General features: G+C 46.2%; 1 protein-coding gene across 2 annotated transcripts in view; it reads left to right on the top strand.

The window, feature by feature from the left end:
- Positions 1–16,216, top strand: part of ARHGAP10 (Rho GTPase activating protein 10) — a 127,234-nt gene that overhangs the window by 100,496 nt on the left and 10,522 nt on the right. The window contains exons 21-23 of one of the 2 annotated variants that reach the window (XM_054172634.1): positions 8,307–8,426; positions 9,068–9,159; positions 12,244–12,388. In XM_054172634.1, coding sequence (XP_054028609.1) covers positions 8,307–8,426; positions 9,068–9,159; positions 12,244–12,308 — 277 coding nt within the window. In that variant the 3' untranslated portion in view covers positions 12,309–12,388. The remainder of the gene's footprint in view (positions 1–8,306; positions 8,427–9,067; positions 9,160–12,243; positions 12,389–16,216) is intronic. The other variant, XM_054172633.1, reaches the window with a different exon arrangement.

Raw genomic sequence — 16,216 nt, 5'->3', positions numbered from 1 at the left:
CAGAGGGTTCAGGAACTTCAGGTGCTAAAGGAACACTGCCCTGTATGCACTTGTTAACTTCAATGGAAAGCTTATGCTGTACTGCTGTTCTGGAAACTTTGAGGGCTTGTGCTCAGGTGGAAACAGTATTCAGCTCTGTTTGGAAGGAAAAAGATGTGTATGGAATGTGAATCTAGATTATCTATCAAAAGTGGTTTCTTTCTTCATTCCCCTGTTGGTGAAGTTTGCTTAAGAGCTACCTCTGTAACAAGCCTGGACAGTAGCAGAGAGCAGTCTCCGAGTGGTACGTTCGTTCTTTCTTCTCCTTTCTCACCCCAGGTTGGCTTCTCCCCCTCCTATTTCTGGTGACTCAGAGGGCCTTGCCTTAACAATAATACAAAACCCTCAAACCTCAAGCAAACCCAAACGAGCACCACTCACAGAGAGGTAGATGTCAGCAATGGAGAATGTACTTGGAGGGCTTCAGCAGCCATTGTGCATCACAGTATCCTGTGGGCAAGGAAAAAGGCGGTGGATGGCTGCTGTTGTGTAGCTGAGTGAAACGCAGCACTGGCGGCTGAAGGTTGATTGTAGACTGTTCTCATGCATTGGCCTACCCCAGGATTAGGTGGAGAACAATCCTTTCTGTTTGTGCAGGATTTCAAAATGGTTTGCATTTTGTGGCAAACTGGAATGACAACAATTCCTGAAGTCTCAGTATGCTCTGTGAAATGGTAAATACCATCCTGAGTCTAGGGGAGATGGAAGTAGAAGAGGATCCTGTTTCTCAGGTTCCTGCTGATGTCTGTAACACATGCTGTTCCTTCTGAGAGATCAATCACTATGGAGTTAGGTAGCCAACAAGGTGATGGGGACTTCATTGTGGTGGAAGAATTGCTTGCATTGTTTCCTGGGGTGGGATGCTGCATTGTGGGTCAAGATATGTCAGACATTCCAAGGTTTGTTTATCTCTGTGGTTTGGTTTAAGCAAGAACACGTGATGGATAGCAAGAATACTTTGTGTCATTTGTTTTCAAGGAAGGAAAAGCTTGTTTCTTCCTGAGTGATAGGTGTTGTCACCATGATGTCTTCTGGCAGAGCTTTTTGTGATGCCTGCCCTTTCCTTGTCCTGCCTTTAAAAACAAAAGGAGCTACAGCTCCCAGCATGGTGAGAGGAACACCAAATGAAGGCAAGTACGTGTTCACCTCCTGGATGGCCTGAGGAGGAGACCGCATGGCCAAGATGGTGGTGCAAGATGCTGGGAGAGCAAGGGCTGTCCCACCACTCTGAGATGTCTCCCAAAGCCCTGACTGCTCAATTGTCATGTCAGGATTCCAAGATGTGCCGTGCATACGGTGTAACTGGAAGGTGATGTTTCACATATGTGCCATTTTGAGGCCCTGCTAAGCTGTTGGTTTGCATGTCTGTAAGTGTGTGTCTGCCTGATGCTAGCTTTCCTTTGCAAGCTCTCTGTGGATCAGACATATGCCCTGTGTTGTCATGTGCTGCTGGAGGGGTGACAGGGAGTTGGGTGCTGGCTGGCTCTCCCTGCCCACGGCAGGGGTGGCTCTCAGTGGAGACCCAAGTTTGCTGTTCTAAGAATAGCTTGCACCCTAATTTTTTTCCTTTTTTTTACCCTCTTTGCTGAAGGTATTTTTGACTTCACACTTCCATCTAGAGCCAAATACTGAAAATAAAGACATTTTATTTTTGCATGCACTCTGTGGTAGAACATAGAGAGCTTTTTTCCTTCTGTCAATCACAAAGTTACTGAGCAGCTGATGTAGAGACAGCTCAAACTCCAAATAGCCCAGGATGGGCAAATTACCTTTTCTAGTTGATGAGCACACAAACATACAGTGATTGGAAATCCCTTCTCCCCAGGGATGCTCTGCACTAGCTAATCTCAGACATAACCTGGTAACTATGGCAGTGAGCTGGTTAGAGTATTCCTTCCAGCAGTGCTCTCTGCTGGAATGGGGCAGTGTTGTTTAAGGCAGAGTAGCAGTGACAGTCACAGAATGGTTTGGGTTGGAAGGGACTCTAAAGGTCATCTAGTTCCAACCCCCTGCCGTGGGCAGGGACACCTCCCATTAGATCAGGTTGCTCAAGGCCCTGTCCAGGTTGGCCTTGAATGTTTCCAGGGAGGTGGTGTCCATCACTTAATCTCATCCCTGGAAGTGTGTAAGACCAGGCTGGATGGGACTTTGAGCAGCCTGGTCTAGTGGGAGGTGTCCCTGCCCATGGCAGGGGAGTTGGAACCAGATTAAGGTCTCTTCCAACTTTGGAGCTATCCCTATGCCTATTAACTTTGCTCAGTTGCTGGATGGGTTGCTCTAGCTACATCAGTAGACTGCATCTCCAGTCTCCTGCAAACTGGAATGGTTCCTTTGGCAGTGATGTGAATTTTCAGTTGTACCTACACGAGTGACCTCGGTTTCAGTGGCTTGAAAACTTGGTATAACATCTAACCTTGCCCTCTTGTTTTGCTAAAAGAAGCTGCTTCAACAGCTGCAGAAGGCACAGTCCAGGTATGTAGCAGTGCTCTTCCCTCCTTGTGCTTATTTTGCACTTTGGGGGTTTGTTTCAGCTGCCACCTCTTCAGTGACTCAGCAGTTTGGGAGCGGGTTTGGCGGAGCAGGCACTTCTTTTTGGTACCCTTTTGTTATGCAAGCAGAGCAGTAGCCCTCATTTTTCAGCTCCTTTGAAACAGGCATAATGTAACTCAGTCATGTGGCTCACACAAAATAGACCTTGCCATCTCCTTGCCTTCCAGCAGGCTCAGGGTGAGTGAGATGTGTGCTGTGAGATGGAGATGTGGATGCAACCACTGCAAAGAGTTTCTTTTTATTTTTAGCCTCTCTTTTTATTTTCTTTCCCCCCTTTTCATTTCACTGCATGATTCCAGGGAACACAACCCCCTTGTTTTGTGGGGCTTTTTTTGTCTGGAAGGAACAGCAGTGTGCTTTAAGCTGATAGATGTATATTCATCATTTTTGCTTTGCCTGAATTACCATCTAAAACCACTTTAGCTTGGGCCAGCTGCTGCAGACATTAGCTTCAGATGTACCAGACTGGCGTGAAAGATCATTTCACTAATGTCTTAGTTGCTTCACTGAGGCTTCACAAGCCAAGTTTAACAAAGCCTCTGTTTCACTGCTGGCTGATGTGCTCTGTAGAAGCCAGGGCTCAGGAATGAGGCTTCAGGGAGACCTTAGAGCAGCCTTCCAGAATTTGAAGGGGGCTACAGGAGAGCTGGAGAGGGACTTTTTACAGAGGCACAAAGTGTAATGGCTTCAAAAGGGAAGAAACTGGATTTAGAGTAGACATTAGGAGGAAATGCTTCCCCATGAGGATGGTGAGGCACTGGAATAGGTTGCTCAGAGAAGCTGTGGAGGCTCCAAGCCTGAAGTCATAGACTCAAGAATAGTAGGGGTTGGGAGGGACGTTTGGAGATCATCTAATCCAACTCTGCTGCTGAAGCAGGTTTATCTAGAGCAGGGTGCACAGGAATGCAGACTCTGAGAAGGAGACTCTACAGCCTCTCTGGGCAGCATGCTCCAGGGCTCCAGCACCCTCACAGCAAAGGAGTTTTGCCTTAAATTCAAGTGGAACCTCTTGTGTTCTATCTTGCACCTACTGCCCCTCATCGTGGCACTGGGCACCACTAAAAAGAGCCCAGCCCCATCCTCATTACCTCAGATGTTCAAAGCCAGGTTGGATGTGGCCTTGAGCACCCTGGTCTAGTAGGCAGTGTCCATGTTGGACGTAGGTAGTCTTTAAGGTCCTGTCCAACCCAAACCATTCCAGGAATCTGAATGTTGTGTGCATGTTGCATGCTTTCAGTGTTGGGGGTGGAGTTTCTTTTCAGAGAGGAAATTCTGTCTTGTTTTGCCTGCAGCTTTGCTGCAGCTATGCCAGTCTGAAGAACTTAGTCCATGTGTGTTGCTGCCCCTCAGCCTCACCAAGGCAGAGGGGTTTCAAGGTGCATGGTTGTCTGGGTGTAGAGAGTGTTGGATTGCACCTTGAATAGGGAGCAGCCAACACCTTTTGATATTCCAGGTGATCTCCTAAGGAACCCTTTCAAGAAGACTTGCACTGAGTTTGTCAGGCAGGCACTGTGGTAGGACAGCCATGGGGCTGCCAAGCTCCTCTGTCAGACAGCCCTTTTCTGGTGTTTTTCCTCAAGAGCTGCAGTGTGGATTCTGTTCACAGAGTTGCTTCCTCGCTCTCCAGATAAGAGGCTGCTCTTTAGCTGTGTTACCTTAGGAACCAGTCTGATAAACATCCAATAAAATCTTGTTTTCAGGAGTTTGTTTCTGCATATCAGTACAAAATCTCTAGCTTATTTCCAGCAAGGCCATTTCCCCCCTGCTCCCCTCTCCCAGCCCTCACTATGCCAGGCAATAGCATTTTTCTCAAAGGGAGATGGTTATATTAGTCCCCACTGCACTCACTGCCCTTGTTTTAGCCCTTAGGAGAAAGGATTTCTTCAACACAGCTTCTGAAAGTGGGGATGTTGTATGATAACACACACCATACCTTCTAATAGATGCTCCTCGTGACAAACAAGGCATGCAGAGCTCTAGAGCAAGGGAGCTTTGCTGTCACAGGAATCTCTCAAGAGGAAGCAAGCCCTAATCCAGCAGTTTGTTGCTTCCACACCACCACACTGGAACTGACGATTTTTCCTTCTATTTTAAGAATAAAACTAATTGGCAATAAATACAATAAACATACAACCCCCCCCCCCCCAAACACCAAACCAAAGAAACAAACCCAAACTCCCCCTGAAATTCTCCAAAGTGCTTAGTGTTTAAAGCTGTTCGTTTACCGTTCTCTTCCTAGCATGCTGAAACCATTGCTATTCAACAGTGCCTTTTCTTTCCTCTCTCCCTGCTGGCTCCTGGAGCATGAGCTCTTGCTTGGTAACCAGGAGCTGGAGGGGACAGGCAAATTCAGGAGCTGTGCTGCAGTGCTTTGGCTGGAATGTATTAAGGGAATTCAAGACAGAGGAGAGGAGGGAGCAGCCCAGCGCTCCAAGTACCTGTTCTTCTGGAGTGTTTTTCCACCAGAGCTGTTGCAGTGGCTCAGACTTTGTAGAAAACCTGCCAGTTTTTACATGCTTCTCTGCTGCTGTTTGGTAAAGGACCTTCTAGTCTTACTAGTTGGTAGTTCAAGTTATTTAACTTCTTGTTAAGTCTTTGACTTGAGAAACAAACCTGCTCTGACATGGATCTGAACTTTTTATTTCATCTCCTGTTCCTCTGCTTCACACTTTTTGTTTTGTTTCCTTCTATCTGATGTTTACTCCAAGTGTTCTCATCAGTGACTCTCCTCAATGACCATTTCTTTCCTGGGTCAGGGGGTGGTTTTTTTGTCTTCTCTCTTCTGAGTATTGTTTTGAAATCATCAACCCTGTGTCTTGCACACGGGTGGTGGGAGCTGATCAAGCAAGTTGCATAGATGAATGTGATGCAAGCTCCAAGGAAGTGTTTAATAAATGGGAGATTTTATTATTCACTTGTTCAAAACCAAGGAGCACAGCTCTGAGGCATGCTCTAGAGAAGACCACTGGGTAGAACCTGCTTGAGTCCTCATCAGCTTGCATCAGAGACAGTTTAATATTCTCCTGGCAATATACTTGGAACATTACCTTTCTATTTTCTGTACTTTTCCAGGTGTCAGAAGGGAGCCTGGCACCAGCCTTGATGTTGGGCTTGATTTAAATTGAATAAATAAGAGCACAAGGAAAATGTTGTGGGTTTGAAAAAAAATGGTTTAGTTTCAGTTTTTGTTTTCCTTTAAATCTCAGCATTGATGTGGCTCTAACAGTTTAGTCCATGCAAACAAGATTTGGGGATTTTGAAATTGGCTGTTGAACAGTGTTTGTCTTAGGCTCACCTTCTGTGTTGCTGAGCTAAAATGAATTCTGCATGCAGACATGTGCAGAATGAGGGAAGAATAATCTCCTTTCTAGCAGAGGTGGTCAACTTTTACACTGCTGTTGAGACTTTTATTTATTTACTTTTAACCCTCAGTATTTAAAGAAAATTATACCACTTCCAGTGCTGCCTCTTTGGCTTTCTTCCCTGAAATAAAGTCACTTTTAGCTGAAGGGTTTTGTTTTAACCAAGGAAACTTTTTTTTTCAATGATTGGATAAAAATTGGAGGAAGAGGAGAAGTTAGGTGAAAATCAACCCCAAAACTATGTAGGTGCTGCTCCTCAAAGGCATGGGAAGATGTGGGCAATTGTGTAGTGGCAGACTCAGAAGTGGTGAAGCAGACTACAGGTCCTCTTCCCAAAGTGAAGCATAAAATGTGCTTCCAGTCACTGCAACCCAGCTTTTAATTCAGTTTACTACATATGATTCCTTCCTTTCTGTGGTGAATCTGCTGGCTTTGAAAGCAGAGCATGTTTTGATAAACCCTCCTAGTTATGATTCCAGCACATTTAAGTTTCATTTTTGTTGGTGGGATTAGCTGTAGAATGCTGCTTTCATTTGCTCTGCCTTCCAGTTCCCATCCAAATGCTGCCTGAAAAAGATCCAAAAGGAAAACTGTTGTTGAATAAGGACTGTTGCTGTTCACCATCTTATAACGTACCAGATGTAATAACTAGTAATCAAAAGTAATGGCTGCTTAACTAGGTGATTGCTGGAATGGCTGTATTGGCTGGGACAGGCAGTTTGTAGAAGCTGAATTGAGTTGTAAGCCATGCCATGCAAACCCACAGCAGAGATCCTTGCTTCTGCAGATTAAATGTCTAGTGCACAAGGAGAGGAGAATCAGCTATGGAAGTCAGCTCTCCTGCTGGCTTTTCTTCATCTGCCGTTATAACTGGGGTGATGATCTCTGTATTGCTTTGGCTCAAGCTGCCTGGATGAGGTGTGCATTTCCTCCCCCTCAAAACCCTTCCTGACTGGGTTCTTAGGTTTTGGTACTCTGCAGGTTTGTGCCGAGGGGTTGACGGTGGAACAAGTCCAGCTGATAAATTCTGTGTTGTGAAGCCTGTGCTCCTGATGTGATGGCTCCTGGGTGAAAGCTGTGTGAGAGTGATTTCAGTTTGGTTTCTGCTCAGAAGCTGTTTGAAGTCCAGCCCTTTGTTCCAACGATATGCAGGCATTAAATGTTTGGCCTGTTTGTTTTGTCCTTGCAGTGAAAGGAGGCCTTCCAGGGCTGGAATGCTGTAGTTCTTTAAGATCCATGATTAAGACCTTTCTTTCTGATGGGAGGACTTTGTATGTTTTTAAGTGACTAAGAAAAGTTTTAATTCTGGCTGCTATTTCTGCTCCTCTAGTAGCAATGATGTGTTAGTTTAGCAGTTTAGCACTGGGTTGAAAGGGACCTTCAAAGGTCACCCAGTCCAACCCCCAAGTCTGCTGCAGTGAGCAGGGTTATCCCCAACTAGATCAGGCTGCTCAGACCCCCATCAAGCCTTGACTGTCTCCAGGGGTGGGACCTCCACCACCTCCCTGGGCAACCTGTTCCACCACCCTCACAGCAAAGACCTTCTTTTAATCAGTATTTTGATAGGTATTTGAACAGTGTGTTTGTGAGAGCAGGCACTGAATCCACACAGTTATGGGAAGGTGGTCTCCATCCAGAGCCAGCATCATGATCCCAGTGTTACAGTAGCTGCAGCCTCTTGCAGCCTTCCCAGTAGCACATGCCTTCGTGCAGCACCAGGCAGGTATTAAAATAGATTCATCAAAACTTGTAAAGGCAAAGTGGCAGCTCAAATAATAGCCTGCTATATGCAGTTTCATTGTGCCTGTCCTGATTAGATAAGGAATGTGGAGTTTTGTCTTTTTATTGGTTATGTCATACAGCTCAGGTAATTCGTCTTGGCTTGGGATGTAGGGCATGCAGAAGAAATACTTCCAAGGAGGAAACTCTTTGCAGTGGTGCCTGGTGGCAGGACAAGAGCTAACAGGCACAAAGTTCAACAGAGGAAGTTCCATCTAAACACAAGGAGGAACTTCTGTACTTGGAGGGTGGTGGAGCACTGGATCAGGCTGCCCAGAGAGGTGGTGGAATCATTCAAGCCCCACCTGGATACTGTCCTGTGCAACCTTCCCCAGGTGATCCTGCTCTGGCAGGGGGGTTGCACTGGATGATCTCCAGAAGCCCCTTCCAACCCCCACCATGCTGTGCCTCTGTGAAAAGCAGAATCATGTGATGGCCATGCCTGCAAAACCAGCTGCCCACTCTTACCAGGTTTGTATGTGAGGAACTAACTAGTTATGAAGACTCAAGTATTTTGATCTGAAAAGACATTTTCTTCACCTTGATAATTCTGCCTTTCGTTTGTTCCCCTCTTAGCCCTGGTCAAAGCCGCCCATCGATGGTCTCCTGGATGAATCCTCCCTCTGCCACAAATGCTGCACCATCTGCTTTCTTCTTCCCCAACCCTGCTGCTGGGAGTGACAGAGCGCTGGAGAGGTACTTCAGCTTCTGCTGCTGCTTTATTTGCCTGCTTCTATCTGTTTAACAACAGCTAATTCATGTCTTCTGCAGTATTTGAGGGATTGTCTCAAACCAAGCAATGCAGCCTGAGCCATTTTGTCTTATTGCTCCTTTGAGCAGCTCCTTTGAGCAGCTCTGCTGGAGAAGGCACAGACATCGAGCCAGTGGCTTCTGGAGTAATACAAGCAGGCTTTGACCTGGGGGGTCAGTTTGTAGTGTCTCCACTGCAGTGATTCTGTCTGTCAAAATACAGATTCTTTCTTTTCCATAGCTACCCATGTCAAGGCAAGCTTCTTGCCTCTGGAAAACTTTGCCTTGTCTTACCTCTCTCTGTAGTTTCATTCTTGTGCTTCACTCTTCTGGCCTGCTTGCTTTCTGTTCTGTTTCTGCTTAAGGGACTTTAACCATCATCTGGTTCCAACCCCTGTGCCATGGGCAGGGATGCCTTCCACTAGACCAGGTTGCTCAGTGCTCTGTCCAACCTGACCTGGAATGTTTCCCTTCAAAGGAGACTGAGTAGAAGGGAGACTGGTTTTAGTCACCTCCAGATGAGAATGGTTGAGCAAGTGTCTTCCTGATGCTAAAAACTGACTGCAGTTCATCACTTCACCTTGCAGCGCTGCCCACCGCAAAGCAAGAGCGGTTTACCCCTGTGAGGCAGAGCACAGCTCAGAGTTGTCATTCCAGATGGGAGCAATTTTTGAAGATGGTAAGTAGTGCTGGAGTGAAGACACAGCAACAGCAAACCAACTTGACAGGGCTGCTGGGATGGCTTTGGCTAAGAAGGGAAGCCTAACTGCTCTTCTGCCAACCCTGCCTGTGGCACCCAGTTGGTGATGTGGAAGAGTTCTGCTGTGTAGAAGCCACTTAGCATACACTTAGCACTGTGAGACCACCTCTGAGGTTTCTGGTGAGTGGACAGTCTCAGCTGATCTAATTTTTCAGCTGCATTGAAATGTGTTTTAGTACCCAAAGAAAAAAGGTTATTAGCCAATAGAAATCTGGTTACTGGCCCATGGAACTGGGTTGTTTTAAATGTAAACTGTTGTAGAATAACACACAGGGGTTTAATTTAAAGGAAAACCCCACACTTTTCAAGGACTTTCAAGCAGGCAGAGCTCCAGGTAAATCAGGTGATAACTAGAGAGAAAAGGGAGTCTTTATTTTTGGATCAAGGGCTGCCTTTGTGCATGAACATGCAGAAAAAGGAGCATTCACTGAGGTGCAGAGGGCAGGCCTGTGCTTTAAAGATTGCAGTGGATAGTGTATGCCTAGCAACACCCAGAAAGTGCACAAATTGCTGCTCCTCAGTGAGCTTCCATGGCTCTGCTCTTCAGCAGCTGCACAGACTTCAGACTAAGAGCCATAGTTTTAGTTCTTAAGCCTTATGCCAATGGCTGCTGTAGTACAGGCTCCGAAGATGACAGCAGAGCAGTCTCTTCCTTTCACAAGGAAATTCCTGCTATGAGAGAGAGATGTGGAGGAATGGCTCAACAGAGCTTGGGCAGATTCAGCAATTCTTGGTACTTGAATGCAATTCAATAGTAATTGTGAAGAGAAATTAATTCCTAGCAGCAGCACAGTAGGACTGCTGCTCGTTACCAGATCTTGATATGTTCATCATAAACCCCAGAAGATTCTTGAGTTTGGCCAAATCTTTATCCAAGTTTTGTGCAGACTGGGGGGTTCAAAGTGATCTGAGAATTGCATTCCTGAGAGCCTTGTGAGTGCTGAGACCATTATTTCAGTCTTCCAGCCTGTCTAGAGACAGGGAGGTAGTAAGAGTCATCCTGGCCTCTGACGAATCTGATCATTCAGCAGTGGTGCCTGTTTTCTCCTCCTCGTTTTCAGCTTGCTATCAGGTCAGGAGTCTGGTGCATGCTTTCCAGAGGGGAACTGGTATGAATTCTGCATGAGCAAACACACTTAGGGGAGGCACTGCCCAGTGTGAGAATCTTTGGTTGGATGTCCAATAAAGGAGAAGTGCTCCACGTTCCCAACTTACATACAGCAGGAAAAGAGAAGAGGCCAGAGTGCAAACAGCTGGAAAACATCAACCTGCAGGCATTAAAAATCTACCTAAAGATGGCTTCTATTCCCCCAAAGGCACCACCTTAGCTCTGTCAGCACTGGATCAAATGTATGTGTGACAAAGCTGCTCTCAAAAATGAGAATCCTCCCATCCTGTCCCCCCCAACCCCAGCAGAACGTTCCTGATCTGTTCAGCTGAAACCAATGGTAGCTCAGCAGAATCTTAGTGAGTTACCCTTTTTTCATCATGTGTAACAACGACAAAACCCCCCAGAGCTAGACACCTCCTTCCCTGTCTTTGGGATGCTTCCTTTAAAGCAGAAAGGGACTGCAATCACCTATGCTCTGCCTCCTCCAGGTGAACAGGAGGCCTCTCCAGCCTTCAGCTCTGCTTGTTTTTCCCTTTGCACAGGGTAAGGTGTTCTGTTCTGGGGGTCTCCACTGCCCTGCTAGCACCCACTTTACACAATCATTACTTGATGTTTCCTATTAGAGCTGCCCTGCAGGCAAATCACGTCTGGAGGGAGTTAGATGGGAAACCTTTTAAAGATGAATTAGCTAAATGATTGCTCTGTTTCAAGTCTTTAACACCAGTTATTTTAATTTAAGATTTTTAAAACATGACTGATAGGGATCTGCAGCAGACAGAAAATTGTGTACTGGAAAAAACTAATGCAGGGGGGAAAGATCTGATGCACGGAAGAGAGGATTTCGAAGGCAGAGCAGCAAGGGCTGCCCACCTGTTGTGCTGGCATGGGGTAAGAAAGCCTTCAAAGAAGCATTTGCTGCTTTGTCTTGTGTGAGAGCAGCGTTAAGATTTGTTTCTTGTGCAAAGAGGTCACCAGAAGTGGTGAGGAAGCCGCTGTGGTTTTGGTGCTTTACAGCCTCAGCTGAGTTTTTCGATTGGAGAGCTGGATTGTCCGAGAACAAGTCTGGAATTTGACACTGGCAGCTGTGGGGAAGTGTTTCAACTCTGCATGTGCTGATAGAAATGAGGTTGGAAGCTTGGGAAAAGGAGGCATGGATTGCATTGTGAAAACCTAATTGCAGATTTCCAATGGCAAAGATCACACATCCAGAAATCCCTTCTTTTGTTTCTTTCATTTATTCCACTCTGTCCTGGTGATTTGAGAGGTATTGTCCTTGCCCTGCAGAGCTTTCAGCCTGAGGTAGGCTGTAGACTGGCAGGAAAAAGGAGGGGAGCATGCAAGTGACAGGCCACCTGTAATAACTTAATGCTGGTTCCATAATGGTTCCCAACAGGTCGTGTCATGGATGGCTCTGTCAGCACAGAACCCTCTGGAATGCCTTCCCACAGACCTTTTGTCTTTGTGGTGGGCACCCTCCTGTCTGTGCTGGGATCAGTTTCCAGTGAATCAATTCAGCTTCTGCACTTACTCAATTTAAATTCCCATATGCCCTCATAAAGCCCCCAAATGAGGAATTAAAGTAATAATACATCAGTTCTGCAGCTCTACCAATAACCTTAACTATCAAAGTGACAAGGCATCAATCAAGTTGACATACAGCTAGTATCAACCATTAAAGGAACTGTTAAATTAATGTCTGCTAAAAAGTGCTGCTTCCATTAGTGCAGATTTTATCCCTCTCTCCTTTCTCCACCCTGCTTGTGTCACTTTCCTAATCCTGTCTCTGTCACCTCTCCTTGCTCTTTCCCTCTCTCTTCTCTCTCTTTTCTGCTTTGTTTCCTCCTCTTTTTCGTTTCCCTTCCCAGTTCTTTTTCATCTCTCTTGGTCCACAGATGTTGATTGCAGCACTTCTCTCTTACCTGTTATTATCCTGGATGAATCTTTCTGGCTGCTCTAACCTGAGACAGGATAATGGCATTTAGTGAAGTACAGTCTTGCACCTGTCATAGCTGCTAAATATAATGTTGGTGCAGGAAGGTAAGAGTTTAACCTTTACTCCTGTCTCCATTTCCTGCTTCTACATGGGGGAAGAACACTACCTGTTTGTGTCTTGGGCTGACAAGGTTAGATTTATTAATATTTTAAATTAAGCTTTGCATTACCTGATAGGGGAGGATGGGATAGGATAGGACAGGATAGGATATCTCTCCAGGCAGAATCAGCATAGGAGCTGGACATTTGTGTTCTCAGCATTGCATCTACATCGTGCTGTCCCCAACCCCACAGCCTTTCCATGAGGTGCCACAGAGCACAAACACTAAGGTGCCATCTGGTAAGTTAAAAAGAAAAGGGGAAGTCTTTCTGGCTAACTGACTTGTGTAAGGAAATGAATAATGCCGACTGAACAACAGCCACTGCGTGGTTAAATCTTCAATTCAGTTTACCTTAGGCTGTATTTTCATTTCCCAGTTGCTCCAGGCTGTGTTATTGACAGCACATAACAAGATAATTCAAGTGGTTAGAGGCAAGGCTTGAAGGGTTTGCAGCTGGATAAGGGCACATATGGGAAGGGGCAAAGTATGATAGGAGATTGTGAGAGACATATGCTGGCTGTATGTTTTTGTTGGTGCTGTTGAAGCAGATATTCCCAATAATCATGGGAAGAAGGATCAGGCTGCCTGGCACTGAAACCTTGCCAGCCTTGAAGCCAAGTGTGATTAAATTCCTGGTTCTTGAAAAAGACTGCCTAGAAGTCAGTAAATGGGAATTTCACCAGGGAGAAGTGCTTGAGATTGAGTAAATGGTGTTTACACAACAAAGTTCCTTGGCAGGGCTGCTAGCAGGAAGGCTTCCTGAAAACTTGTCAAGATAGCTCTCATCAGAGCCTTCTGCAATTTTCAGAATCAGGGTTTAGGGAGGGAAGATATGGGAGCAAATGAGAAATTGCTTTGTTACAGTGACTGTCCTTGGGAAATGTGTGACACTGATCATCTCTTCCCAGCACAGCAGGAACACACAAAGCCATGTTCAGAGCATCATAGAACAGCTTGAGCTGGAAGGCACCTGCTAGCTGGTGTATGTGTGGGGCTGTCAGGTATGTTCAGCTGCAAGGTGGGAAGGGAGTCAACTCTGGACAAAGACCTCAAGTCTCAGTGTCTACATGCAAGGCATGGAATTACAGAGCAGGGAACTCAGCAGCAACTGAGCTGACCAAGCACTTGTCTCACAGTGAGACAAAAATGATTGTGTGTGTGCTCTGTCTGTCCATTGTGTTGACCATACCTCTACCAGCTGGGACAGGAGCTTAGGTGCTTCTCCTTGGAGAAGTTCTGGTCTGCAAGCCGAGTTCCACCTTCACTAATTAGTCACGGTGTCAGTCTGTTTGGTTCACAAGGCTGAGCCCTTCAGGCAGGCTTTTATTTGTGGTCATGCAGTAAATCTTCAGCAGATTCAGGAAGGAGACCCTTTGACTCCTCACCCTGTGTCCTGCCCACAAGATAATTCTGCTCCTCACAACACACTGAAGGGAAACAGCGAGTTCTTTAAGTTTCAAATTCCAGGCTAGCCCTAAGCATGCTAAATGTTTGTTGTGTTTCTGTGGTCAGCTGTACCCTTAGGGATCAATTCAGAATCCCACAGGGATTTCTAAACACAGAAAATGTGTTGCAAGCACATTTCCTTGCTTTAATTTAATTTCTTGGGTGGAAAATTGGCCAGCATGCTTGAGCTCTGTGGAAATGGATTCTGGTGCTGCAGTGGTTTTAGCTGTGGGTTTTCTTTTGCCCACAAAATGCAATCCTCAATTTATCCACCTCATTGGGGTCATTACTTTGGTCAAGTAGCCCATCAGGAAGGGAGGCCCTCTTCTGCCAGGCACCATGGATGTTGAACTGTCTCCTTTGTGTCTTGTTTTGTCCCAGGGCAGATAGGGAGGTGTGGAAATCAGTGTCTGATTCAGTGCTGCTGAAGTCAGTGGCACCGAGGCACTGGACCAATAGCACTGTGGAAATGAGTCTTGGTCTCATTTGTAGTCAAGATGCATGGCACTTGAGAGCTACCAAAGCAGGACAAGTTCTGCTGATAGCATTGGCTCTCCATGGGTTTGCAGTGAGAGAGATCTGATGTTGGCAGCATTGAATGCTGCATGTGCCAAGCTGACCTTCTGTGTTTCTTGACTGGATGGAATCAGGAAAGTTTTACTTGGGGATCTCACTGCAGAATTGTTGGCTTTGTCCATTTGGGTTGGTGTGACTGCTCCATGGTGATTGCTTTCATCACTGGAGGGTCAGATATTCTTTCTCTGCAGTTTGCCTCTCCTAGAGTGAGGCCTTGCAGCAGCTCCTGAGGAAGCTGCCATCCCAGCCTGGGCTCTGCCCTTTGCTCTGTTGCCACTGTGCGTTTGGTGCTGGGGGTTCATTGGTGTTGTGCCATCCTGCTGTGCACACGCAGTCTTGCTGCACACTTGTGCAACCTTGCTGGAATTACTTCACTTTAGTTCTTTGCTCCCTCTCTCTTACACTGCAAGTCTTCTCCCCTCCTGTCCCTAGCCAGCGTAAGACTTACTCCTGTGGGATGCTTGGTCTGATGCTGTGCTGCTGTTTTGAGGCCAAATGTGTGGTTTTCTGCAGCAAGGTATTTTTAAATGAGGCAGGCCTGAGAAAGTGCTAAGGACTGCAGTGGTGGTTGATGGAGAAGACATGACAGAAAGGGGACAGCAGGAAAGATCTCAGGGTGTTTTTTCAGGTTTGAGAGCAAGATGTCTCTGGGCAGTAACGTGGGCTTTGCTGGAAGCGAAGGCTGCTCTGCACTGAACTTTGGAAATGGATTAGCAAAGGAAACAGGATCCTTGGAGCTTAAAGCAGCTTTGTATTTGGGCAGCTTTGCCATTAACAGCATTTGCCTACAGGAGTTGCCAGTGATGTGTGTAGGTATCTCAACCCTGCTTGTCTAAGGTGCTTTGATGGGGGCAGCTTTAGTTTAAATTTCAGTGTGAGCCCCTCAGGTGAGGGCTGCCTTGAGTGGAACAGACCTTTGATTGATAGATGTTCACATCTGTCTTCCCTCTGACGTGAACTGAGGTGGAGCTCCGGGGACAAGCAGGAATTTTCCACTTCCAGGTTTTCTGGGTGGTTTTCTTCCTGGTCTGTCATGTTTTGGAGTTTGTTCCCTGTTATACAGATGTGCTCCATAGGCACTGGAGCCTTCAGGAGGGGGTTGGCTGCCTGTGGTGTGTTTGCTGGGAAGGGTTGGAATTAGAGCTGCTGTGCTGGAGCTTCTGGCAGGAGGTTTGTGGTGGTGTCAGCGCTGCATCTTCAAATGCCTGTGTACTCTGTAATTGTGGAATAAAAATGACAAAAGGAAAGGAGGGGCTGCTAATAACTAATGGTAATGTAAGTTACTGTGTGCAGAGATCCTAAAAGGTAATTTTCTAGGTATTTTTTTCCCTTTGGAATCTTTGTCAGACACATTCATTCTAAGTGTAAGCCCAGGCTTTTCATCTGAATCTAAGCTATCAGCGTCACTGGAAAGCAGTTTTGTTTTCTGGATTCATTGGAAGTCTAGCTGTTGGTTAAATGGGGGTTTCTGAGCACAGCTTCTAGCTTTGCTGCCTGACAGGAACCACAGAAAGTCATGGAGTCATTAAGGTTGGAAAAGGCCTCTAAGATCATCAAGTCAAACCATCAACCCAACACCACCATGGCCCCTAAACCCAAAGGACCATATGTGCACTTTTGTTGAACGCCTGTGGGGATGACTCCACCACCTGCCTGGGGAGCCTGTTCCAACACCTGACCATTCTTTCAGTAAGGATATTTTTCCTACTATCCAATCTAAACCTCCCCTGGCACAGCTCGAGGCCATTTC

The sequence above is a fragment of the Dryobates pubescens genome, chromosome 24 (genome assembly GCF_014839835.1).
Source record: "Dryobates pubescens isolate bDryPub1 chromosome 24, bDryPub1.pri, whole genome shotgun sequence".
In the NCBI taxonomy this organism is placed as follows: domain Eukaryota; kingdom Metazoa; phylum Chordata; class Aves; order Piciformes; family Picidae; genus Dryobates; species Dryobates pubescens.
Note: the sequence above shows the minus strand (reverse complement) of the source record. Positions and strands in the feature narration are given on the sequence as shown.